The sequence below is a fragment of the Colletotrichum fioriniae genome (assembly GCF_027942845.1).
Source record: "Colletotrichum fioriniae strain IMI 355084 chromosome Unknown scaffold_3, whole genome shotgun sequence".
NCBI classification, from domain to species: Eukaryota; Fungi; Ascomycota; class Sordariomycetes; order Glomerellales; family Glomerellaceae; genus Colletotrichum; species Colletotrichum fioriniae.
The window spans coordinates 1,895,571-1,919,897 of NW_027076839.1; the positions used below are offsets into that span (position 1 = coordinate 1,895,571).

General features: G+C 55.8%; 7 protein-coding genes across 7 annotated transcripts; 5 read left to right on the forward strand and 2 right to left on the reverse strand.

The window, feature by feature from the left end:
* Window positions 1-2,335: 2,335 nt before the first annotated feature.
* Window positions 2,336-3,464, forward strand: N0V96_003415 (uncharacterized protein; the record flags this gene model as incomplete). Its single annotated transcript, XM_053191189.1, has 3 exons — window positions 2,336-2,485; window positions 2,540-2,655; window positions 2,711-3,464. 3 exons carry the CDS (start codon window positions 2,336-2,338, stop codon window positions 3,462-3,464), a joined length of 1,020 nt encoding a protein of 339 aa, XP_053051614.1.
* A 1,244-nt stretch (window positions 3,465-4,708) lies between these two features.
* On the reverse strand, window positions 4,709-8,046 carry RAD16 (DNA repair protein rad16; the record flags this gene model as incomplete). The annotated part of the gene is made up of 3 exons (XM_053191190.2): window positions 4,709-4,937; window positions 4,994-7,877; window positions 7,983-8,046. 3 exons carry the CDS (start codon window positions 8,044-8,046, stop codon window positions 4,709-4,711), a joined length of 3,177 nt encoding a protein of 1,058 aa, XP_053051615.2.
* Window positions 8,047-9,676: 1,630 nt separating this feature from the next.
* Window positions 9,677-11,706, forward strand: RAD7 (UV-damaged DNA-binding protein rad7; the record flags this gene model as incomplete). Its single annotated transcript, XM_053191191.1, has 3 exons — window positions 9,677-9,822; window positions 9,872-9,899; window positions 9,955-11,706. 3 exons carry the CDS (start codon window positions 9,677-9,679, stop codon window positions 11,704-11,706), a joined length of 1,926 nt encoding a protein of 641 aa, XP_053051616.1.
* Window positions 11,707-12,489: 783 nt separating this feature from the next.
* Window positions 12,490-14,296, forward strand: PFA3 (palmitoyltransferase for Vac8p; the record flags this gene model as incomplete). The annotated part of the gene is made up of 3 exons (XM_053191192.2): window positions 12,490-12,637; window positions 12,691-14,135; window positions 14,270-14,296. 3 exons carry the CDS (start codon window positions 12,490-12,492, stop codon window positions 14,294-14,296), a joined length of 1,620 nt encoding a protein of 539 aa, XP_053051617.2.
* Window positions 14,297-15,058: 762 nt separating this feature from the next.
* On the reverse strand, window positions 15,059-18,334 carry N0V96_003419 (uncharacterized protein; the record flags this gene model as incomplete). Its single annotated transcript, XM_053191193.1, has 3 exons — window positions 15,059-15,247; window positions 15,303-17,517; window positions 17,568-18,334. 3 exons carry the CDS (start codon window positions 18,332-18,334, stop codon window positions 15,059-15,061), a joined length of 3,171 nt encoding a protein of 1,056 aa, XP_053051618.1.
* Window positions 18,335-19,852: 1,518 nt separating this feature from the next.
* Window positions 19,853-21,995, forward strand: YTM1_1 (ribosome biogenesis protein ytm1; the record flags this gene model as incomplete). The annotated part of the gene is made up of 6 exons (XM_065756831.1): window positions 19,853-20,020; window positions 20,074-20,392; window positions 20,458-20,628; window positions 20,678-20,835; window positions 20,882-21,182; window positions 21,304-21,995. The coding sequence occupies 6 exons, from the start codon at window positions 19,853-19,855 to the stop codon at window positions 21,993-21,995; spliced, it is 1,809 nt and encodes a 602-aa protein (XP_065614598.1).
* A 65-nt stretch (window positions 21,996-22,060) lies between these two features.
* YTM1_2 (ribosome biogenesis protein ytm1) lies at window positions 22,061-22,882 on the forward strand (the record flags this gene model as incomplete). The annotated part of the gene is made up of 2 exons (XM_053191195.2): window positions 22,061-22,244; window positions 22,332-22,882. 2 exons carry the CDS (start codon window positions 22,061-22,063, stop codon window positions 22,880-22,882), a joined length of 735 nt encoding a protein of 244 aa, XP_053051620.2.
* Window positions 22,883-24,327: the final 1,445 nt, after the last annotated feature.

The following is a 24,327-nucleotide window of genomic DNA, read 5'->3' on the forward strand; positions in this document are numbered from 1 at the left end:
GGCGGTCGGAAATCCCAAACTCGGTCCAGCGGCGAAGATCGAGGAGCAGGGGTCAGGGATGACGGAGCGCAGATTTCGGCTCTTGTTCTGCACAGAAAACGGGAATCGATCAAAAGGCAAGGTCGATGGAAGCGGCACGGCATGAACGGCAATCTTGGGAAGAAAGAGGTCAAATGTCGGTTCGAGAGATGGCGCAGTGATGCCTGAATGAGATGTGTGGTAGTGTCCGGTATGTCGTAGCTGATGGCTGCAACATCGCCGGGTGGTCGACTCGTCGTGAGGGGGAGGCATCGAGGTTGTATTGGCCCAAGAGACCAAGACCAAGAGAAAGAGACCAAGAGACCAAGTGGTGGAGGGCGAGGAAGAGGTCTCGTGGGCGCGGACTCCGGATGACAGCCCTTCTTTCTAGAATGTCTCAACCCCGCGTTGCTAGGTCGGCATCTGATCATCAGGTACGGGTAGCCCGGTGGGAAGAAGGGACGAATCGACGATGGACCGTTGACCGTTGACCGTTGGAGGTGGGAGGGTGCGGGTGGGTGGATGAAGGAGGGAGAGTCTGCTGTAGACAGGCGTAGAGAGAAGCTGGCAAGGACGGCATCACGGCATGCGGCATGCCTGATGAAGCTGCAGCCAGAGTCTAGAGACAAGAAGGAAGCTGCGAGATTCAGCTCCGAAGCTCCCAAGCTCCCAAGACGCGGCAGGAAGCAGCATGACATAGCGCTGCCGCCGACCCCAACTCCCCAAGCATTTTCATCCCACCTCCATCTCACTCTACTGCAATCTAGTGGCTTTGGTGTTGCATCTGCCATCCATCTCAGCTGCATCTTCCCGTCTTTAATCACATCCACATGCTTTTTTCTTTGCAAATACTCTTGTCAATAGTCTGTAGGTGTACCTTAATGCCGACAACTATGGGCGTGATGCTCTTGGAACTTGTTCTGCCTGACCGACCTCCATACTCGATTGGGAGGAACGGACCGTGGTACGAGAGAGCATTCGTCCGCGTGATGCCTCGAGAGCAGCTCTCCAGCGTTAAGGGCCGCGTATCACTACACGAGAATCCCGATTCGGTTTTACGTATCATGGTCTTGGCTTTTGACTCGACTTACGACACTAATCGGAAAAAATCAAACTCGCACAAGACCATATTGGCAGCATTTTGTTGAGCTCTTGCGGGCCTCGTCCGGGGGGCCGGCGGGCTTCTTCCAGCAATCGGCCGACCGCAATTGACCACCAGTTCGTTCGGACAAGGACCATTCGGCCAGCTTCATTAACAACTTCTTCCCGGTGCGGACGCTATTGTTTCGACAGAGCCCAACAGAAGTGGGAATTGCCCAGCTTCACCCCGGCTCGTCGCCGTCCAGGGACCATCCACTCAGTCGTTGTTGTTCAATGAGCGGCAAGCCCACTATGGGGATGCTTGGCTCACGTGGCGCCAAATGACACCCCAGGATCGCAGAGTTATTGAGCAGAAACTCGCATTGCTTGTCTCTGTCAGTCTGTCTTTGCACTATCCGTACGGATACCTACCCAAGGATCGAGATGTCTTGGTCTCTGTCTGACCGCACGGGCGCTTCCTTACCACCTTGACGCTCCATCAACCTCATCACACCCACGTGGATTCTGTTCCTCATGGTTGGACTGATTCAAGAACCGATATCACTCGAGGCTTGCTACTAATCACTCCGAACCGCTGACCTGCCACCAATACTTGGCTATAGTGGCCAGGACCAGGTCCTGTCCTCTTGTCTGTCTGACGAGGCCACCCAATGGCCAAAGCCGTCTATCCCGCACTGCCGCCCCCCGGTAGGACCTCTTGAGCTTGGCCCCCTGCTAGATGGAGTATGGAACCGCCTTCTCCAAGGACGCATCTCTTCCATTCGCAACTGGCGCTTCTAGTGCCGATTTCCACCGCTCTGTGCCTGGCGAGATTGCTCCAAGAGGCGGAGGAACTGCCAGAAACCGCAAAGTCTTGCGTATTGTTTGCTTTAGCGTGAGAAGTCTCACCCTGGCTCGCATATCCCCAATATCGAGGGGAGTTGGTTTGCTACCGGCCCCCAACCTCGCCCGAGCCATGAATGCTTGAGTTGGAGGCATGGTGGACACTCACCGCAACCCTTACAACGGACCGTTGTCTGGGGTGTACGACTCGATGTTGATCCACTGGCCTCTTTACCCCGGTGCTCCGTTCGTTGCTCTCTTGATTATGTATAAGACGTTGCGGCAGCGTGAGGACGATAGCCTGCCTTGTCTCTCTGTTCGTTGTGCCCCACGAGAAAGTCCTCGAGTTCCGTCTCTGTTCCTGTTGTCTTGAGTTGCTTCGTCTACCGTCATCATGTTGGCCAAGTTGTCTCTTCTCCCTTTGCTGTCTGCCGCGATTTCGGCGTCTCCCCTCCTCGATGCCAGGGCCCCGGTGGCTGCTCTCGACGAGAGAGCCGTGACGGTGTCGAGCGCCGACCTGTCCAACTTTGAGTACTACGTTCAGGTAGGACATGCCCAGACTTTCCGACTTGACCGCATGTGCTAACATGTAACATAGATGGTGGCAGCAACCTCTTGCAACAGCGAGGCCGCCGCTGGTGCATCAATCACCTGCAGCGCCGATGCTTGCCCTGATGTCACCGCCAACGGAGGCAAGATTGTGGGAACCTTTTCGTAAGTTGACCATATACTCCTGACTTCTGACCTAAAGGTAGCTAACACACTCCAGCGGTCTCGTCTCTGGCCTCGAGGGCTTCGTCGCCACGGATCCCGTGAGAAAGAACATCGTCATTGCCATCCGCGGCTCTAGCAACGTTCGCAACTGGATCACCAACATCCTCTTCGGCTTCGACGACTGCGACTTTGTCGACGGCTGCAAGGTCCACACCGGCTTCGCCAACGGCTGGGACGAGATCAAGGACTCCCTCCTGGCCTCCGTCAAGTCCGCAAAGGCCGCCAACCCCAGCTACACCATCGTCGGCACCGGCCACTCCCTCGGCGGCGCCGTCGTCACCATCGCCGCCGCCGACCTCCGCCGCGACGGGTACCCCGTCGACATCTACACCTACGGCAGCCCCCGCGTCGGTAACGCCGCCTTCACCAACTTCGTCACCGCCCAGGCCGGCGCCGAGTACCGCGTCACCCACGTCGACGACCCCGTCCCCCGCCTGCCCCCTATCCTCTTTGGCTACCGTCACACCAGCCCCGAGTACTGGCTCTCCACCGGCAACGCCACCACCGTTGACTACGCCGTCGCCGACATCAAGGTCTGTGAGGGCGCCGCCAACACAAAGTGCAACGGCGGCACGTTCGGCCTCGACGTCGACGCCCACCTGTACTACCTCCGCAGGACGGGCGCCTGCAGCACCGACGGCTTCGGCATCAAGGAGAGGGAGGAGGACATCTCGGACGAGGACCTCGCTGCGCGCCTGACGGCCTGGGCCCAGCAGGATATTGAGTACGCCGCGTCGCTTGAGGGGTAAGGAGGACGACAAGGGCGTGCCGCATATACGAAAGAAAAATCAAATGTCATGACCATGTTATGAAAGGCAGGGAAGCGGGCTTCTGGAGTTTTTGGGGGAAGCATCATCATCATCATCATCAAAAGGATACCATCAAGGAATATCACCAAGGCATTGCGGCTGAAGGAGATATCGTCAAGAATATTCACGTACATAATTAGTATAGTACATAATCCACGCCCAGCGTCAAGCTGGGGCGTTGAACCGCAAACATCTACTCCCTCTGAACAGCTGTGAATACCAATTGATTCAATGCCGTGTGTCAATGGTGGTGACGGTTAAAAGAGCCGTACCATGACGATTCCACGAATCGACGCACCCCGGACGGGGTACCGAGTCCGAACACACACACACAAAGCACACACCCCCGTCATCGACTGACTCGCAAGTTCTATCAACCAAAAACCGCGCGGTACCCGATCGAGCAAAGTTCGTATCCCAAATTCCCAATCTAGCGTCCTTTTTACGGGAAAACCGCGTGTTTTCCGTTGTTTCAGTTCCCAGCCGTACTAAGAATGGCAACGGCGCGTTGGAACGGTTCTGTTACGTATATATTGATCGCTTGGCATCGCGAGCGAAGTGGTCCTCTGTGTCAGTATGGTTACGATGGTACAGGATAGAGTTTCCCAGAACGAACATTTGATTCACCTGAAGCTTGTGGGGATTGAGTAACCATTTGGGATATCTTTCTGGGATTTCAATACTCCGTACCCTGGTACATAACGCCCCTACATAACCCGGCACCCACGTGCGGAGTTTGCGGATCATGGTCCCATGGATGCTGACATTGCTGACCGGGCAATTCATTATACGGCGCTATATGGCTCCTCACTTTGGCATTGCGTATCAATAATTGCCGATACCTCATTTCTGAATGTATTGTCCAGATGGACCTCTTTGGGCAACAAAGAGCCACCTGGCTGAACGCTGAGAGTATCTACCTCAGGTAATGGGTCATGCCCATACACACAAAAGACGTTCCATCCGTGAACCACGCCGTATTTGCAAATCGAAAAGGGGGGTATAGGAAGAAGAGAACGACGCACGCCCGACTCCAATGATGGGGGCTGGGTACTACAGTCCCAATGTCCTTATCCTTTCCGTGTGCCCTGCCTGTCCTCAACGCCGCCCTGGGAAAGCCACAGAAACCCACTATTTGCGGGAAAACACAATGATGAAAGAAAGTTTACAGACAACCCAAAAGTCTAAGAACCACGGAACAGGAACTGCATGTCCTCGGGGCTCAGAGACTCCATGGCCTTGTCGTCGGCGTTGACGGTAGAGTTGATCATGTTGGTCTTCTTCTCCTGAATCAGCACCATGCGGCTCTCGACCGAGTCCTCGATGCAGAGACGGGTGATGGTGCAGGGGCGGGTTTGACCAATGCGGTGGCAACGATCGGCGGACTGCCACTCGGCGGCAGGGTTCCACCAACTACATGTAATGTTAGCTACCCTAAGTAGTAATAGTATTGAGACGTGGGGACTTACGGGTCAACGATGAAGACGCGAGACGCCTCGGTGAGGTTGAGCGCGACACCACCGGCCTTGAGAGAAACGAGGAAGCACTCGCACTCGGTCTTGGTCATGAAGTGGTCGATGGACGCCTGGCGCTGCGCGGGGCTCATGCTGCCGTCGAGCATGACGGTGGTGATACCGGCGCGACGAAGACGCCACTCGATGAGCTGCAGCATGGACGAGAACTGCGAAAAGATGATTGACTTGTGCGAAGCATTGTCGGAGCGAAGCTTGTGAAGCTCGTGGACGAGAAGCTCAATCTTGGAGGAAGAAGTCCATTCTTCCATCTTGATTCGATTGATAATCGAAGACTTCTTGACATCGGCCTCATTCTGCTCAATCTCGGGCTGCTCCAAGTCGATGGCCAGCGCAATGTGGCAGCGGGGACAGTCAGGCTCAGCGGAAGACAACAGGTAGCTTCTAGCACAGGCGCGGCAAAAGTCGTGCTTGCAGCGGCTCCTGATGGCATCCTCGGCCGGCTCGTCACATACGCCGCACATGAGTGTGTTCTGGCCGCCCTCTCCATGCTTGCGAAGGATCAGATCGGGATGATCGGCCACCTGGCGCATCTGCATAATGAGACCAAAGATGTTGGCGTAGTTGTTGAGCAGGACACCCTGGGCGACGTACGTCTCGAACTTGCGCTGGCCGTTGGTCATGATGCTGTTGGCGAAATCATTTTCCGCTTCACCAAAGAATTGGCGGTCAACGTAGATCTCCTTGACGGGGAGTTCCATGGAGTTGGTGTGATCCTTCTTCAGGCGACGAAGCATGATGCGATCGGTCATCAGACGGAGCTTCTGGAAGGCTTCGCGGCCCGGTCCAAAGTTGCCAAACTTCTGAATGGGGTTGAGGAGCTCCTGGTTGAATACAGACACGTGCTGCATGCCGGCGTGTCCGCACGAGTGGCAACGGTGATCGTCGTCCAGGTTCCAATCCAGGCCGGCACAGGGGCACTGCTTGCACAAGTACGACGCGAAAGGCGCGACTTGAAGGAAGCGGATCAAGGAGAAGAACTCGCCAATGCGGTTCTGGAGCGGCGTACCGGTGAGGCACCAACGGTACGAGGTCTTTAGAGCAAAGCAAGCCTTGGCCGTCATGGTAGTACGAGTCTTGATGCTGTGGGCCTCATCGAGGATGATGCGGTGGAAGTCGACCTGGTGGATCAAGCTCTTCTCCTTGTGTACACCGTCTTGGCGGGTGAAGCCTTTCTCCTGCTTTCGGTACATGGACTCCAGACTGTTGTACGACATCATGATGACATTGTACTTCTTGAGCTCCTTCAGGGTCATGTTCTTGGCGTTCTTCATAGTACCGTGGTAGACAAAGACCTTGAGGGTGCCGTCCGTATAGGACTCAATCTCGCTCTTCCACTGCATCAGAGCAACGGGAGGGACCAGGACGAGGGAGGGCTTCTTCTGGGGATAGTCGGACATGACCAGGGACACTGCCTGGATAGTCTTGCCGAGACCCATCTCGTCACCCAATAGGCCGCCTTTGTAGTCAGTCTTTTCCATCTCCATCATCCAAGCGACACCCTCGAGCTGGAAGGGCTTGAGTTGACGCGAGATCTGCTGCGGCTGAGCAATCTTGTCGGGCCTGAGGGCCGGAGACGCCTCCAAAGTCTGCCACATGGTGAGAAGCTCAGGATGGTTGTTCTCCAACCTGGCGCGTTCAAGCATGCCGCGGCGCTTGGAGCCACGTTGATAGGCGCGGCGACCACGGGATTGTGCCGCCACGGCGCTTTGGAGACCGCCGTCACTATCGGCTGCGTCAGAGTCCGAGCTGTCAAAGTCGCCGCTATCGAGGCTCGACAAAGCATCGTCATCGTCTTCAGGAAGTCCCTCAGAGGCCGGGGGCAGCGTCGAAGCAGAAGCTCTAGTCCGTCTGGCTGGCTGCTTAGCCTTGCCCTTTGCCTTTGCTTTCTTGGGGATCTTGTTGCTATCATCGTCCTCTAGTTCAGAAAAGTTGTCCGAGAGATCGCTAAGCTCATCGTCCTCCGTTGAATCTGCGGGTTCATCCTCGTCATCCGACTCAGGAACCACAGTCTTCTGCTTCTTGGCGGGTCGCTGCAGAGGGGCGGCGCTGTTGGGGGGTCTACCTCGACCCCGACCACCAAGCTTGGACCGAGAAACAAGCGGAACGTCTTCAGAGTCGGCGTCGCTGTCCTTTACCGCGGCCTTAGCAGCGGCAGCAGTCGCACGACGACCGCGACCGGTGGCAAGAGGGACATCAGACTCATCCATTTCGTACTCCTCTTCCTGGAGACGTCGAGCAAGGGCGGCATCAGACAGGCTGGTGGAGGAAGTCGATTTCTTGTTCTCTTCTTTCTGGAGGCGGCGGGCGACCAAAGCATCCCGATCATTGTCAGATGGCTCCTCATCCTCTTCATCGTCGTCGTCGTCATAGTAACCACTCCCAACCTTGCGCTTGGCTGGCTGCATGGCATACTGGCTGTGGCGCAGAGCACGCTCGTTGAGTTCACCAGAAGTGGGAAGCTGGACCTCGATTTTGGATGCAGACTGAGATGCTCCGAGACGGGGGTTTCTCAAAGCGGCAGGCAGCACGAGAGGGACATGGCCAGAGCCAGAGACTGAGGGAGCGGGTGTAGCGACGTTGCTGGTAGCAGGAGTGGAGGCTTCACTAGCAGAAGTGAGGTCGGCAGATGCCGCAGCAGACGCAGACGCAGATGAGGATGCCGAGTCGTTGGCCAGGGAGGCTCTGCTGGGTCGACCTCGACCTCTCTTGGCAGTCGAAGGGGCCGAAGTCACAGGTTGAGCCGCAGCTGTAAGGTTACGGCTCGATGCAGATCTAGTGAGACGGCCGGTACCAGCAACAGACAGAGGGTCAGGGGAGTCTGTCGGGGGTGTTAATTATCAATTCCATTTTGCGCACACAATCATCCATGATTTGATGGTGATGAAATGTGCAAGCCGAAAAATGAATTAAATCAACGACTTACTGCTTCGGGTGGAAGCCATGCTCTCTCTCTGAGCGAGAGAAGGGCGACCACGACGGCCAGTCATCTTGACGGTGATGATAACCTTTTGGTGCAATGAGGTGGATTTTGTGCACTTGCGACCTCAATTTTGAGAAAGTGAATTGAAGTCTGTCGGTAGTTTCCACACAGAGGTGAAGGTTTGGCGTCGGTTGACGTGAGAAGAAAGTTGGGATGGCCGGGACAAAGCTCGGCAAGTGGTGGCGAACAGTCTCAGCTTATCGCCGAAGAAGCTTGGAGACTGTGCACCAAGGGGGGTCGATTGGGGTATCTCGGTACCTTTTGGTGAGGGAGGGGAAAGGGACGAATTGGAATTGTAGACTGCTCTGGGGTAAGGTAGAGGCCACAGTCTGACGGTTGGTGATGTGAAAAAGGGAAGAAAAAAAAGAGGCAAGTGGTGGTGAAGATGGCCAAGGGAAAAAAGAATTTGGACTTGCCACTGGCGAACTCCTTTTCGGTCAGGCAAAGCTGAGAAGGACCGCCTCACCTCAGACAAGAGGGATGGGGAAGGAGGGGACCTGGGGAGATCAAGGACGCGCCCTTCAATGGCGGGCTCTGTACACGAAGTCACGTGACCTCTTTGTCAGGGATGAGAAGGCGCCCAGACGCAGGGGCGACTGCCTAAAGCCTGAAGCCAGTCTGGAAATGGGAAGTTTTTTTTTTGTTAGCTTGGCTGGGATCTAGGCGCTGGTCGCTGGTCGCTGGTCACTGGTGTGAACATTAACGTTCTGTCGCTAAGATGATGCACACGTTCCATGACGGGGGTTCAAACTAGCTTATCAACGTATCTACTGCGTAGCAAAGCGAATGGCTTCCTGGCTGCCATTTGAAAAAGGACAAAGGTACTTCCCACTTGGCATACAAAAGCATCGTCAGAAATAGTTTCATCTGCCAGGGGAACACATATCACGACTGAAATGGCAGCATTGGATGCAGAGGCAGATGGCCGATCTCCATATCCCTGGGGCTCCAGTGTGACGATTCGACTTGGGCGATCGATCTGCTCCCCGACGACTCCGGTACAGTGGCTCTGTGGCTCCTTCCATTCGAGTTGGCCTTCCCCACGACGGGACTGCTGTGGACCCACTTCAATTAAACCCCTGCAGCTGTCTACCTCTCGTGCCTGTTCAAGTCCCCTGGGCTGTCACTTGCATCTTCCACACGGTGCATCCTCACCAACATCCTTGCTTCCACCCACGGATTTCGAGAGATTGGCAATCACCAGTACAGTGTGCCGCAAACTTCACCCTCCAACACCTGGTCTGGGCGTATCGATCCAGGAACCAGACTCCAGAAGACACTACTTCTTTGTCGCCTCCTTTCAATTTGCCCCCGAACCAGCGCATCACGGCATTGTCAACAATTGTGATTTTCGCAGCTTGGTGTCTGCCTTTTTCTTCAACCAAAGGTCTGGACTGTGGCCTATTTTCAGCGCAGCAACCTGCCGGTGGTGTCCATCGTTCCTACCCCTTGGCTAGTCTGTGATTCAGACAACTTTGCCACACCTATCCGGAAGGGATTTCTCAGTCACGACTCGCATCAACACCCAAGGATTGAACTTCATCACAACTGTAGCTCTAAAAAAAGGTTTCGACTTAACTCGTCAGGTTAAACTCATCCAACACTACACACAGAGACTGGAAGTATCCGTCACTAAAATGGCGAGACCATCTCGTCGATCCCAGGTTCAGGCTGCCCATGCCGCTCAAGGCCAGAACCAGAACCAGACTCCTCAGCAGGGTCAAGCAGCTCCTCAGGATGGGGCCGAAGGCACTGTCCGTATCACTCGCCACATCTCTGGACCGTGAGTTCTTCTACTCCCCATGCGCATCTCATCACTGACACGAATCTAGACAATCGGCTTTGACCGACTACCTTGCCGTAAGAATCTCGACTAAACTTACCATCTGTGCAAACTGACAGTGTCCTTTCATAGGCACACAACATCTCTGCAAACCAGATTCGCCGGGATGCAGACCAGCGTCGTGCTGCTGCTGCTGCCCAGAACCAAGCAGACAATGCCAACGGAGATGACGATGAGGAGACCGAGGCCGGCCCTTCAACAGCGTCTGCCGGGGCTGCCCAGTCCGGCCGCAATGAGAATGCAGCTGAGAAGGCGAAGCGTCAGAAGAAGGAGCAGATGGCCATTGCAAAGATCAAGGCCTCCAAAGCGTTTAAGAAGCGCAAGCACCGGGGCATGGAATCAGAGGATGAGGACGACATAGCACGCGCCCTCTTCGAGCAGATGGCCCAACCCTTGCCAGGCCAGATGGATAACTGCGCTATTTGCAAGAAGCGCTTCACCGTCACCGCCTACTCTCTGAGTGGCCCTGAGGGTGGTCTACTCTGCGCGCAGTGCAGCAAGGACGAGGCTGCCAAGAAAGGCAAGGGCAAGCAGAAGCCCAAGAAACCCGTAGGTGGCCAGGGTAAGCGTCGCAAGATGCAGAGCAACATCCTCGACGGCACATACCAGACTGGCGCCAAGAACTTGACCACTCTCTGCATCGAGACTCTGGCCAAGAATGTCGATCTCGCCGACAGCTTGGGCGATTTGCCGGAGCAGGTGGTGGACAAGATTGCGCGACTCTTCTCCAAGCGTCGACTGCTCAGCCCCGTGACGCTGCCTCTGTTTGTGCAGCCGTCGACCACGGTCCTTCACATTTACGACGGCGCCAAGCTGGGCTCCAACGAATTCGAGAGCATCTTCCAGACGGCACCCAACCTCAAGAGATTCAAGGCTCGCAACTCGATTCAGTTCAAGGACGAGGTCATGGACTATCTTCTGAGTCGCGATATCAAGCTTACGCATTTTATTCTTCACGGCGCCAACCTCCTCAGCGATGAGAGCTGGACCAAGTTCGTCCAGCAGAAGGGTGCCCATCTGGAAGCCATTCAGGTCTACTACACGGACAAGCACGTTGGCGACGAGCTGCTCGCTCTTCTCCCCGAGACTTGTCCCAACCTGAATCGCCTCAAGGTCTACCACAACCAAAAGGTCACCAATGTCGGCGTCAAGTCAATCGCCGACATCAAGTCTCTGAAGCACCTCGGCCTTCATCTGCAGCACGATATCACCTCCAAGAGCCTGGCCCACATGATCCACGGTGTAGGCAAGGATCTGGAGACGCTTTCCTTGAAAAAGATGCCCACGGCCAACGACGAGGTGTTGACTGCGATCAGAGAAAGCTGCCGTTCCCTCAAAAAGTTTCGCATCACCGACAGCGAGCACATGACGGACGAGGGATTTGCGGACCTCTTTAACAACTGGGAAAACCCCGGTATCGAGATCATTGACCTCCAAAAGTGCCGCTACCGCGACTCGACCAAGCCCCGCGAGAACGAAGACGGCATTGGTCTCTGCTCCGACGGATTCCGTGCCCTAATGAAGCATTCCGGCAAGAAGCTGAAGAACCTCAACATTCACGCTTGTCGTCACATCAAGCGAGAGGCGTTCGAGGACGCCTTCTCTGAGGAGGACCAGTACCGCAACCTCGTCAAGCTCGAGATCAGCTTCATCGAGGAGGTGGATGATTTCGTTCTCGGACGCATCTTCCGAAGCTGCCCCAACATTCGCGAGATCAATGTCTTTGGATGCATGAAGGTCAAGGATGTCCGGGTCCCCAGAGGCAAGGTCGTGGTTGGCGTTCCGAACGCCATGGGAATGGTCGTTGAAGGTCGCGATGATTAACTGCAGCTTTGTAAGGGATGGTGGGAGTGCAAAGGATTGGTAAACAGTCGTCGATCGCCATGGTCTCTGGCAGCTAGCCAGGCTTCCATGTTTCTTAGGGTCAGGCTGAGGCGTTATGGTGGAACCTCGGGTACGGGCGTTCAGCCGGATTTTCTCATTCAAAAGGACAGGTCGGCCGGCATTCAAGTTCACATCAGGTAGATAGTTGGCGAATACCAAATCATCAGAGTCAGTCGTGCGATAGAAAAGCGAGGTTTTCTCGGAAGCAAATCGATATGCAGGTCGGCGCGGACCAAGCAGACGGCCCACTGTCTCCTGCGGAACACGGGCGGGAACTGGGGCCAGTGACGGGGACTAAAACACCGCCACAAGCTGCCGCAGGGCGGAGTGGGGCCAGCCCGGCTCAGCCTCAGCTCCCTGCGTAAGACGGCAGCGGGAGGAGACGCTCACAGCTGGATGCCACGGATGCGCTACGCCGCCAGCAGGTTGCCTTGCATTCCACGCATCCACAGGGCAGTTCATCCACCCAGGTCCCCTGCTCATGCCTCTAACCTCCCCCTGACTATCCGTATCACAAACCAGGCTTGTTGAGCTGAGCCAACGCAGCAGTTTACCATTTCGTGGGCCCTTTTTTCTTTTCGTGGCCATCGATCAGCAGCAGCAATTCTTCCGTCCCTGACCGCCATGGTCATTTCCCCTTCTTAGCTATCCTCTTTCTCTCTCTTTTCCCTTTTGAGTGACTGGATGGATCTCGCTTGTCCACAATCATCCTCTTCCGAAATCATGTCTCGTCGCTGGGCGCGAAAGCTTGAACGCTGCTGTTGCACTTTCGCGACCTACATCCCTCTGCTCTTCGTCTACGGCTTGACCACCTGGGCCGTCTGGGTGGATGTCACCATCGGGTCCCTGCCTTCCAAAGCTTCATGGCTCGGTAAGTAGTCCGCTCATGCATGCCCGCCGCTTCCTGACGATACATCACCATAGGATCCGCGTCTTCCGCCGGTGCCCTCCTCCTCTACGGCCTACTCAACTGGTCCTACACCACCGCCGTCTTCACGAGCCCCGGGAGCACGACAAACGATAATGGCTACAGTACGCTACCGACCGAGGCGCCCCCGGCCGCCACCTCCTTCACTGTCAAGTCCAACGGCGAGCTTCGATTCTGCAAAAAGTGCCAGGCGAGGAAACCCGACCGCGCCCATCACTGCTCGACCTGCCGCCGCTGCGTCCTGAAAATGGATCACCACTGCCCTTGGCTGGCGACCTGCATCGGCTTGAAGAACCACAAGGCCTTTTTGCTGTTCCTCATCTACACGACGCTCTTCTGCTTCTACAGCTTCTTCGTCTCCGGCAGCTGGGTGTACATGGAGGTCATCAACAACACGACGTACGTGGAGACGCTGATGCCCATCAACTACGTAATCCTCAGTGTCATCGCCGGCATCATCGGCATTGTCGTGGGCGCCTTCACGGGGTGGCACATTCTGCTCGCGAGCAGGGGCCAGACGACAATCGAGTGCCTGGAAAAGACGCGGTACCTCTCGCCACTGAAGAAGCAAATGAAGCACCAGTTCGTCGCTCAGCATAACGGCGAGGGTATCCCCCTGCCCGCCTACGGCCAGCAGCTCCTCGACATCCACGCAAACGCCCTCCCGGGCATCACGCGACCCGAAGAAGGCGAAGAATACCGCGGTGGCGGCGGCGGCTCCTCGAGGCCCGGGGGCGGCGCCACGCACCAGTCGTACGAAGAGATGGAGCGCGAGCGCGCGAAAAAGCGCTATGAAGAGTACCTCGACGAGCAGGACTCTGAGAAGCTCCCCAACGCATTCGACCTCGGCGCGAAACGGAACCTGCTGCACCTCTTTGGTCCCAAACCCTTACTGTGGTTTGTCCCCGTCTGCAACACCACCGGCGACGGCTGGGCCTGGGAAGCCAGCCCCAACTGGTTAGCCGCCCGCGAGCGTCTCGCGAGGGAACGTCAGGAACAGCGCGCACGCGAGATCAACGCCGGCTGGGGCACCGACGAGCCCCCGACGTTTATGCGGGAAGCGCCGCCCACAAAGCCCGACGGTGCGGGCCGACACTATCTAACATCGCCTCCTCCCCCTCCCTCCGGCGCCAACGGTGGATCGCGTAAGACGCCCTCCAAGGCCGACCGGGTCCTTGGCCGCGACCCGAACCTCTACGCCGACGGGTTCCAGGAGTCGATGCCCATGCGGAAGCTCAGCCCACGCGGGCGGGCCCTCGAGGACGAGCTGGACGACAGTGACCTCGACATGGAGGATCCCGCGGCGGCGGAGCACCGCGCGCTGAATCTGGTGACCAACGGCGGGTGGGGACGCAGCGGGGCCAGCGGGTTGTTGAGGAAGCCTAGCCCGTCTTCGCCGTCGTTTAGGACCAGCCCGAGAACGATGATGATGTGGATTGAGGTGGCGGAGGAAGATGAATCAGAAAGAAAGAGAGAGAAAAGAAACCTTTTTTTTCATTCAAAACAAGGGCAAACAGAATGAGCGTTTTAGAAAGTGATATCCAGAAAGCGTAATCTTCATGTTCCGTCAACAAGGACGATTGGGGTTCACTAGGGGTTTAGAAAGTGTATAACGCATTTCATGTACGGCTTTTTTTTTTTTTTTGTAACTTCACAAGGGGATCAAGGCACTCGGATTCTGAAATGTACATTCTTCAAGGTGTCTCTCTTCCAAGTCCAAGATTGGTGTTTTGGGTGTTTTCTGGGCTTCCTGGCTGAGGGACTGGGGGAGAATTCCCTCCGCCTCTGCTGGGAACGGATGATGATGTTTTCTTTGGTAGCAACTTTTTTGCGAATTGAATCTCTCTTCGTTCAATGGATTGGGAAACTGTGCTGCTCTGGTTGAAGCATGAAAAAAAGATGAACCCCCCCCCCCCCTGAACTCGAATAGGCTCTGCAAGACTATGGGAATTGATGGTGAGTCCTCAGAACTAGGTTCACTGTGGTCGTACGTTTGCCCCTTTCAACTGCATTTTTAGCAGGAAAAAAGGAGAAGAGAGAAGGAAATTTCCCAGACGTCTGGAAGAGAGAGATACGGCTGGATCCAACTTCGTGGGGATCTGTAGGAACACTCTGGAAGGGCTTACCTGGGGAGCGCGCATGTGGCTTCATTGGATTATCCCACGTCGAGAGATGATCCCCCTGGATAACAGCTCTGGCCAAAGGGGGGCCTGGCTGTTGCCAAATTCGCAAGGATGGTTGAGACTCCTTCTTGTGTCTTGAGCAGACGTCTCTGATATTCTAGCCCAGACGCGAAAGGTCCTTTGGCTACCAGCTCTATCAATGCTAGTTCTTCTTCTTCTAACATGGTCTTTTCCCACCGCCTTAATCCGACTCTTCATCACTGTATTCGCCCTCGCTATCATCCTCCTCGTCATCATCAAACTCGTCATCCTCATCTTCTTCAAGCTCCTCCTCGTCCTCGTCGCCCTTGAGGCCGTAGTCGTCGTGGAAGTAGGCGAGCTGCTGGACATCTGTTTTATACCCCATCTCCTTGAAGGCCTTTTCAATGTTCTGCAACCACAGGTCAGTAAATATTCGCTATAAAGCTATACCACAAAAAACATACCTCTTGCAGGATCGGAGCGCAGGTAATAACAACGTTACTCTTGCCCGGCTCGAAAACAGGCATGACGAGCTCCTTGAGCACCGTCTTGATTTGCTCGTCCGTCACGTCCCGGACGTCCCTCATGACCTTCTTGTGCCAGTCCAGCGGCAGGCTGCGCACGACGCCGAGCATGAAATTCTGCGCCGCCGACGACGCCATGGTCGACTGCTCGTCGGCGAACTGCACAACGACCTGGCTGATGGCGCCCTCCTTGAGGTGGCGGTCGATCTCGACCTCGCCCTCGGCGATCTTGCGGATCGTCTCGCGCGATACGGAAAAGGCCTTGCTGGCGTCCGGCGAGCGGTAGACCTTGTACTGGATCACGCCCGTGTCGAGCTCGCGGCCGAAATACGAGCCGTACGCCAGCCCCTGGCCGCGGACCGAGTTCCAGAGGGGACCCTCGGTGGTCTCGAGGTAGCCGATGGCCACCATGATGGCCGGGAGCCGGGGGTCGTCGAAGGAGGTGATGCCCTTGGCCGTGCTGACGCCGTAGGAGCTCTCGGCCGTAGTCATGGGCACGATGGTGGCGCCTACGGTGCCCGGGTTCTGGCCCTCCTTTGTGAGCAGGGTGTGCGGCTTGATGATGGGGAGCAGCTCGTTGGAGCCCTTGAGTTGATTGCTGAGGATGTCCCAGGCGGCCACGGGCTCGGGCAGGCGGGCGACGTCGGCCGTGACGAGGATGCGCACGTTGTTCGAGGTGAAGAGGGACTTGCGCAGCTGCTCGAACCAGGAGAGGACCTTTTCCGGGTCGGAGGCAATGAGCTTCTTGAGGCGGCGCAGGTAGATGGCTCTGACGAGTGCGCGCTTGGCGACCGAGTAGGACTCCTTCTTCATGTGGATGGACATGTCGATCTCAGACGCCATTGATCTGCCGTCACGCTTCAACTCAGGAATATCGGCCAAGTGCTTCTGAACGCCCGCCTTGAGGCGCTGGATGTCAAAGACGCTGTCGAACATCATGGTGCGGATCCAGTTGATGACGGTAGAGTACTTTGCAGGCTCAATCTGGAACTGGATCATGACGCCGTCGGGGTCGCCGTAGTCTCGTGTAGAGCGCAGACCATAGCTAATGGTGTCCTGCTCCAGCTCCATGACGACCTGTTCGAAGCCGACCTTCTCTCCATTGCGCATGATGGGAGTGTTGAAGAAGTTATCGTTGAAGATGGGCAGCAGCGGCTTCAGCTCGATCGGCACCTGCGATGTACCGAGATAGACCGTCAGGTGCACAAAGTTGGTCGGCACGCTCTCAAATTGGATGAAGAGGGGGTCTTTTCCTTGCTTGGCGCCGTCAATGACCTTTTGTGCCGCGTTGTCGACGAGCCCGAGGCTCTCGGCCTTTCCAGACCTCGCCGTGTCAGACTCGATGAAGTGGATCGATTCAGTACCAGGGACAGCCCACTGATCGATCACGGAGGCCGGGATGGGCTCATCGTTCTTGGCCTTGGCAGCCTCGAGGCGTTTCTTGAGGTCAGCCAGACCCTCAGCGCCAAGCTCCTCCTTTCTCTTTGCAAGTCTCGCTTCCTCTTCGGCCTTTTGCTTCTTTGCGAGCTCGTGGGACGGCTTGCCGAGGATGGAGACGTGGGGAGCATCAGACAGCCACTTGCGCAAAAAGTCTCTCCATTGGACGTCGGTCCACTTCTCGAGCTCTTCGTACTCAGATAGGGACTGCAAGTCCTTGAGTGTCGAACCATCACGCTTGCCAAAGAGGTAGTCCGTGATGATGTTGTTGGAGTAGAAGCCCTCAGACTCTTCGGCCTGGAACTTGACCTGAAGGCGTTCGCGGTGGATGCATGAGGTCAGGTATGTCATGTCCAAAGGCTTCGATGCCACTTCCTTGAGCAGGTCGACGAGCCTCTTCTCGACAAATTCCAGCTTGTCCGTCTCGACGCCAGTCGGTTGGAACCAAATCACAGAGTTGGGCCTGGCATCCCACCAGTAGGATACGGAGCTGGCAAGCTCCTCCTTTTCGACAATGACGTTCTCGAGAATCGACACAGAGGAACCGCAAAGATAGGTCAGCAAGACGTTGAGTGCAGACGTCTCGATGGTGTTGGTACAGTTGGGGCCGTAGAAAGCCACAGTGATCTCGCCGACGGACTCGTCTTCTTCCGGGAATTCAGCTGTCGTGATGATGGTCTCCTGGAGCGCTGGGGGCTGTGCTGAGTCGATCCAAGGTCTGCAAACTCACGTCAGCATGGTGTTATTAGGCATGTGGGACTGAACTACCTCTTGAAAGGGGAATCCAGCGGCGGAAGGTCGTCCTTGATGCTCTCCTCGAACTCGTCCAGGATCTGCAGCAGTTCGTTGTGGTCTGCTTCGCCAATTATGACCACGGCGAGGTTGCGGGGCTGGTACATGTCACGGTGGAACTGGCGGATGCGATCCGGGGTTAGGACCCTGAGGGCCTCCGTCATGCCTCCGGTCTCGTATCGGAAGCCCACGTTCTCCGGGTACAGCAGCCTGCGCGCGCGAAGATCCATGATCTCGGCGCTCTTGAACTGGACGGCCTGCATTTCTGAGTAGACAACACCCGCATCATTGCCCTCACCGTCAATATGGTGCACTTCGGTGATGCATGCCTCGTCCGTGATGACGGGCACGATGACGTGCTCGAGGTACACTGGCAGGATTTGGGAGAACCCTTCCCAGCCGGCGCTCTCCAGCGTGTACGCGGTGTGATCCGTCGCAGTCCAGGCGTTGGTCCCAGAGTAGGCTCGGGAGGCCAGCTTGTCGAGAAGTCCCTTGTAGCGGTAGTTCTTTGAGCCCATGAACACCAGATGCTCAAGAGTATGAGGGGCGCCTGAGTCGTCAAAGATCTCGGTTGCGAGAGTGAAGTAGCCGTTGGTCTTGGGGCCCTTGCGATCGGCTACAATCACCTGCATGCCGCTCCTCTCCGAGACATACTGGCTGATTTGGCAAGGGGCGTAGTCCGTCTTGAAGCTCTGGACCTTGCGGAACCGCGACTGCGGCTTGGGCTGCTCCTCAGGCGACATGGTATGCGGCTTTGCTTTACACAAGCTTTGGAATGATCTGACAAGATGGTCAACGTGGTGTCTTGTGTGGAGGCATTTGTAGGAGGTTCTTATAGAGGTACGGGAAGGGGCACAAGAGCACAGGGGCTGGAAAAGTCATGGGCAAATAGTTTCATGGAACTTGGGTAAGGAGACAACAAACGCAGCTGAAGCAGGGTGATACGAGTCTCCTGATGAAGCTCTTCACCGGAAAATAGGAAGTAGCTGTTGAAAACGGGAGGGAAAGATAACCAGACAGCGGATAGATGCAGTATTTCGTATGACAAACGGTCATACGTCCGTGAACACCAGGACACCCGGTCTGGGAAGAGACATACCCAGCTCTGTTGGATAAGATATGTCCATGATGGGGAACAAGACAAGCCGCCAGAAGCGCAACGGCCACGGCAAGCGCCACTTGACTGGCTCCAAACTTCAACATGTCGACGTGTCAGACACGGGAAGGATGCCCTTAGACAGTCGTGTGAAGCTTGCAGCCTCGCAATGGTGCAGCGTAATGCGCCATCGTAAACAAGCAGTTGACAGGCGAAGAAGAGAAGTAGAATGACAAGGGGCCAATCGGGGGAATTCACTTCAGCCAAAAAGGCTTGACAGAAAAGGACGAGTAGGACGGACAGAAGAAAAAGGCGCAGCAGCTTACCGTACAGAAACCGGCTTTGCCAGCCTGATGGTCAGAGATGAAGAAGACCAATGAGGCTTCCCGAAGCGTATTGACCAGCCCGTGATAGGGAGCGATGTAGCGGTTACCTAACCGCCGCCACGATAAATGCTGACTCAAGGATGGAGGGGTATCGACAGCACTGGAGAACGAGCTGATGCTGAGGCTTACAGGCGGTCCTCAGGACTAGGTATATATGGCTGCTTTGGTTTCCCGTGGGCGCTGCGTTTTGCGAGTTGCCGGGTTTGTTCGCTTCGTCGCGGGGCACGAGAACGTGAGAGATGTCGCTGGCCGTACAATGAACGCACTAATCCATCTGCCCCTCCAAAGTCCAGGGCAAGGGACCAGTGGAGTTTATCTTTATTTTTTGATTTTCGCAAAGTCATCGGCGGGGTGGTGACTCCCGATTGGCCCCTTGCCGCGGGAGACCACGTTTGGTCCAGCGCCAACCGCTCGGCACAAGGTCGGATCAGACGCGAGGTACGTACTGGGGGCCGACATTGAATTGTGACGTGGGTGCTTTCGGGACAGCTATGCAATCCAATGTCATAATTGCCCGTAGCTCATCGCCCGGTTTTATGCGGCATCGCTTCGAACACGAGGCAAAGTCCTCCTGTCGCCCGTTTCTTGGCTACATATTTGCAGAATCACGACGCTCCTGAACTCTAGGCAAACCCTCCAAAACCTAGATCCACCGCATTTCATTTCCTGCCTGCTGTCCGCCCTGACTCCTCCTGGCGCCCCCGACCGAAGCGGCCCCGCGATATTGAGAGCTTCGAGGAGCTACACGTGTGACCGGCGCACGGCAGTGGAACGAGGAGATGGCCGTCGAAACAGATCAGAATGCCTCTGCGCAGCTCGGAGAGGCCGTGGTTGCCTTTGCGCTCGAGGGGCGCTTCCCCGACGAGCATGTATCATCGCTGTCGCTGTCCTCCTCAGATCTGTCGCCTGCGATTGATGCGCTGGAACGAGCCAAGGGTGATTTGGAGGTAATGCGAGGCCCACAGCGAGCGATGCCAGCTTCTTACTGATGCATGCGCAGTCCGAAATCCACACGATAAACGAAGAGACCAAGGGGGACGTCAGCTCGTGGGTGCACAATGCGAAAACACTACAGGAAGACATCTTGCGGTCCAAGAGGCTGGCCGATGACATCGTCCGACAATCGGAAGCGCCGCAGGTTTCGGGAAAGGCCATACAAGATGCGGAGGACCACATTCAGTTTCTCGAGAAGGAGGTGCTATACACAAACCAGCTGCACGACGCCCTCAGGGGAATCCAGCATGTCAACGAGCTTTTGGGGGAGGTGGAGCAGGCGATGAACGAGCGGCGCATCATTGATTCGCTGCGGTGGCTGGAGAGTAAGGACCGAAAAATCGAATCGGCATCAAGGCAAGGGGCTAATGCTGTGCAGAATCTTGGACAGAGCTCGATGCTGTCCCAGTCAACAAGAAGGCATGCCGGATCATGAGGCTCCTCGATGTGAGAGCTTTTGAGCTAAAGTCACATGTTCACGACGTCTTCGACCACGTCTGGGCATCGCTTGTTCACACAGATATCGAAGCCGGCACCCTGGCAATCTACAACAAGTTGGATGGTATTTGGTACCCGCCTCGTTGAATCCACAGGAAGCTAACAGAAGATAGACGAGCAAATGACGCTGCCAGAAGCCATCATTGGTCTTCAGGCCTACAAAGAGGTTGAAGACCGCATGTCTAAGCTGTGGCACGATGTTGACAAGGCCATTGTTTTCCCGCGCATGGACACTCAAGCCTCATCGCTGCCTTCCATCCGCGAGACTGAGGTATGTCCTAGAGATGATGTGGCGGCCCAGTTGCTAACCTCGGTAGAACGTTGTTGAGTTGAATGGCCAAGCTGGAAGATCAATCGACGAGCTCTTTACGGATCTCCAAAAGGTGGTCGAGTTCCTAGCCAAGAGACTGACGCCCGATCTCCTCATGTTCTTCAGCCCCATCATGATGAGCGACCTGGTCCCGAGGCTCATTTCAGTCTGGCTCGACTCAGAAGTGCCTTCAAATCTCAAGGATCTTGGGAGGTTCCAGGCCGTCATCGAATCTGCACGGCTCTTTTGCGAGGTCCTTGAAGACAACGGCTTCACTGGGTTTACGGAGCTCAAGGAATGGGTCGGCAGTGCGCCGTCAATATGGCTTGCAAAGTGCAGAGAAACAGCCCTTGATTCGGTCAGGGTGCAAATGTCAAACGGTCCGTCACCCAGTGTATGCCCACTCAAGATAGTGCTGACGTTACGTAGGTCTTGGCGCGACAAAACAAGTGGAAAAGGTGGAAAAGCAAATGGTGTCTCGCTCAGAAGGCAAGGAGTTGACGGCGAACGGTGTAGCCGGTACCGTTGCAGAAGATGACTGGGGCGCGGAATGGGGAGTTGACGACGACGAAGAGCCACCTGAAGCCAAGGACGACGCACAGGAGGAAGACGACGGTGCCGATGCCTGGGGATGGAACGATGAGGAGCAAACTACAGAGAGCACACAAGAGGAGACTGCACAGGCCGAGGACAAGCCGGCAGACGATGAGGACGACGCAGCCGACGCGTGGGGTTGGGGGGATGATGATGCGACAGAGCAAACAGAGTCAGACCCGAAGCCCCAGGCACCAAAGACGCAGACGAAAAAGCACAAGACGGTGTCTGCTGAACCAGATGAGAGCAGGGAGATGGTTCTCAAGGAGACATACCATATCTCCTCCATGCCGGAGCCGGTGCTGGAGCTTATACTGGCCCTTCTGGAAGACGGCGCAGCTCTGACACAGCCCGAGTATGTTGCGAGCCCTTGTCAACACGGAGATCCTTCTAACATTTGCAGGTACGAAAGCAGCCCAGTGGCAGCCGCCGCCCCGGGTCTCTTCAGTTTGCCGACGTTCGCATTAGCCATGTTTCGAGCAGTGTCGCCGCACTACTACTCACTTGACATTGGCGGGAACATGTAAGCGCCGATCCTGTGGGAGTATACTTTCGAAGCTGACCAAAGTCAAGGTTCCTCTACAACGATGCCATGTATTTGTCCGAGAAGCTGGCTGATCTGGCATCAACGTGGAAATCACGCGGGGATCTCACCACACGCGCCCAGAATATGCTGCGCATAGACAACGACATCAAGAGCCTGCAGAACTTTGCGACGCGCGCATACACTAACGAGCTTGGGTTGCAGAAAACGGTGCTGAGAGATTTGCTAGGAGGTACGTTGTGCTCTAGCCTGGGCTGAAAGCACTTGCTGCAGACTGCCGGCAGTCAGTATGACTTTGGAGCTAACGCGAGACGCACAGGCGATCAAAGTCTCATGCAGCAGGATGAACTGGACAGTTGCGTGGACTCGGCACTAGCGCGGGTCAGATCCATGGCGGTGACATGGGAATCGATTCTGGCGCGGTCGGTGTGGTATCAGGCGGTGGGGTCGCTCTTGGATGGGCTCTCGTCCAAGATTATCGGGGATGTCATGGACGCTTCGTCCATCGGGCAGGACGACGCGTACGGGATCGCGAAGCTCATTGCCAAGGTCGCGGAGCTCGACGACCTCTTTCTGCCGTCGCGAACGACAGGCGTGGCGGGGGCAGCGGCAGTGGCAGCGGCAGCGGCAGCAGATGAAATACCGACAACGGCGCAGTACGCGGCCACGTGGCTCCGTCTCAAGTACCTGAGCGAGGTGCTTCAGTCCAACCTCAATGAGGTCAAGTACCTCTGGTGCGACAGCGAGCTCAGCCTGTACTTTTCGGCGGACGAGGTCGTGGACCTCGTTGAGGCTAGCTTCGACGCTAACCCGCGGATGAGGGAGACCATCCGGGCGATTCGGGAGACCCCAAGCCCCGTGCACGGCTAATGGAAGAGGGGACGGGAACACCGGACGGTTGAGCCGGAGGGCCCGGGCGGCCGGCGCAAGAGCCGGAGCGAGATGATATGGGATGATGGCTCCGCTTGGGGTCGGGGTCATGGCCCATACGTGACGGGTGATGGGGGGCGAGAAGAAAAAACTTTTCCGACGCGAAAGAAGAATAACATACATTTAGCGGTTTTTGTGTATTGTCCAATTTCAAGGTGCTACATTGCTCTCCGAACATCAAGCGTTGTTATCCCCCCCAATTCGATTCATCCATCCCAAAACGGGCTTGTGCTCGCCGTGCCCTTCCTCTCTACCAGTCGCTTTAATCTCACGCCCGTCCACCACTGTCTGTGCACACCCTCCCCCTTTCTCTCTGTTCCTTTCCCCCACACGCACGCCCCTTGTACACTGCAGGTTGCAGCTCGGACGTCTCCACATTCTCCAACGTGCAATGCTGAACCCTGTCGGTCTCGGCACCTTCCACCCCAAATCTCCACCTTACCCCAATTTCTGGTATTTTTTATTTTTTATTTTTTCTTCTCTGGCTGTCTATCTAAGGTATTCTGCCCCATTCTGTCTGTTTCTCATCTCTCAATTTTCCTCTCTGGCATTCTTCTTCTGGTCTCATGACTTTTTACACTTTTGCCCGGCTTCGCCCATAGCGGTTGATTATACAATTCTTGTGGTGAACCATCAGCGTGGCAGTCACACAACTGTAAATCATCAAATTCTTCTTAACCTGAAAGTCGGGTCCTTGAAACCCCCCGGGAAAGCCCATCGTGATCGTCGAGGAGGAGCCTGGCCTGGCCTGGCCTCTTGTAGCGTAGCATTCTGGCCAAAAACCTGGAATCCGTCCGCCCCATGCCCAACGTCGCGTTTTCTGAGCATCTCTCTTGTTCCTTTCTTTTCTGTCGATCACGATCTAGAACATGAAAGATTCATTGCGCCCCGGTCACCCCTTTCCTCCCCAGCAAGAGACAGGATTTCATCGACAAAATACTCCGATGGAAAAGAAAGAAGCCTGAGAAATTATTTGGCAGCAAAGGAAATTGACTTTCTCCTTGCAAAACCCTGTTTGACAACCACCAAGGCCCTGTGTACTTTCGTACGCATGCTTTTCCCAGAGCAGTTCTTCCCCCCCCCCTTGGCCTCAAACCATCTTTACCTTCACTTTTCTTCCCTTCCCCTCCCCCGGCCCCCTACCGCGTAAGGTAAGTCACAAAGAGAAAGCCAAGAGGAAAGCCACGGTGACGGGTTGCATACTCTATTCGTTCCATGCATATACTTTCTTGGCTGCTCTCGCGCAGTGCAGCATCTTTCACCACGGCACAGCTAGCTAGCTAGCTACTGATCCAGAGGAGGGGAAGGGGAAGGGGAAGGGGAAGGGGCGCAACGCAACGCAACCCCTCGAACAGGATTTGAGATTCTGCCTTGCTGCGCTGATC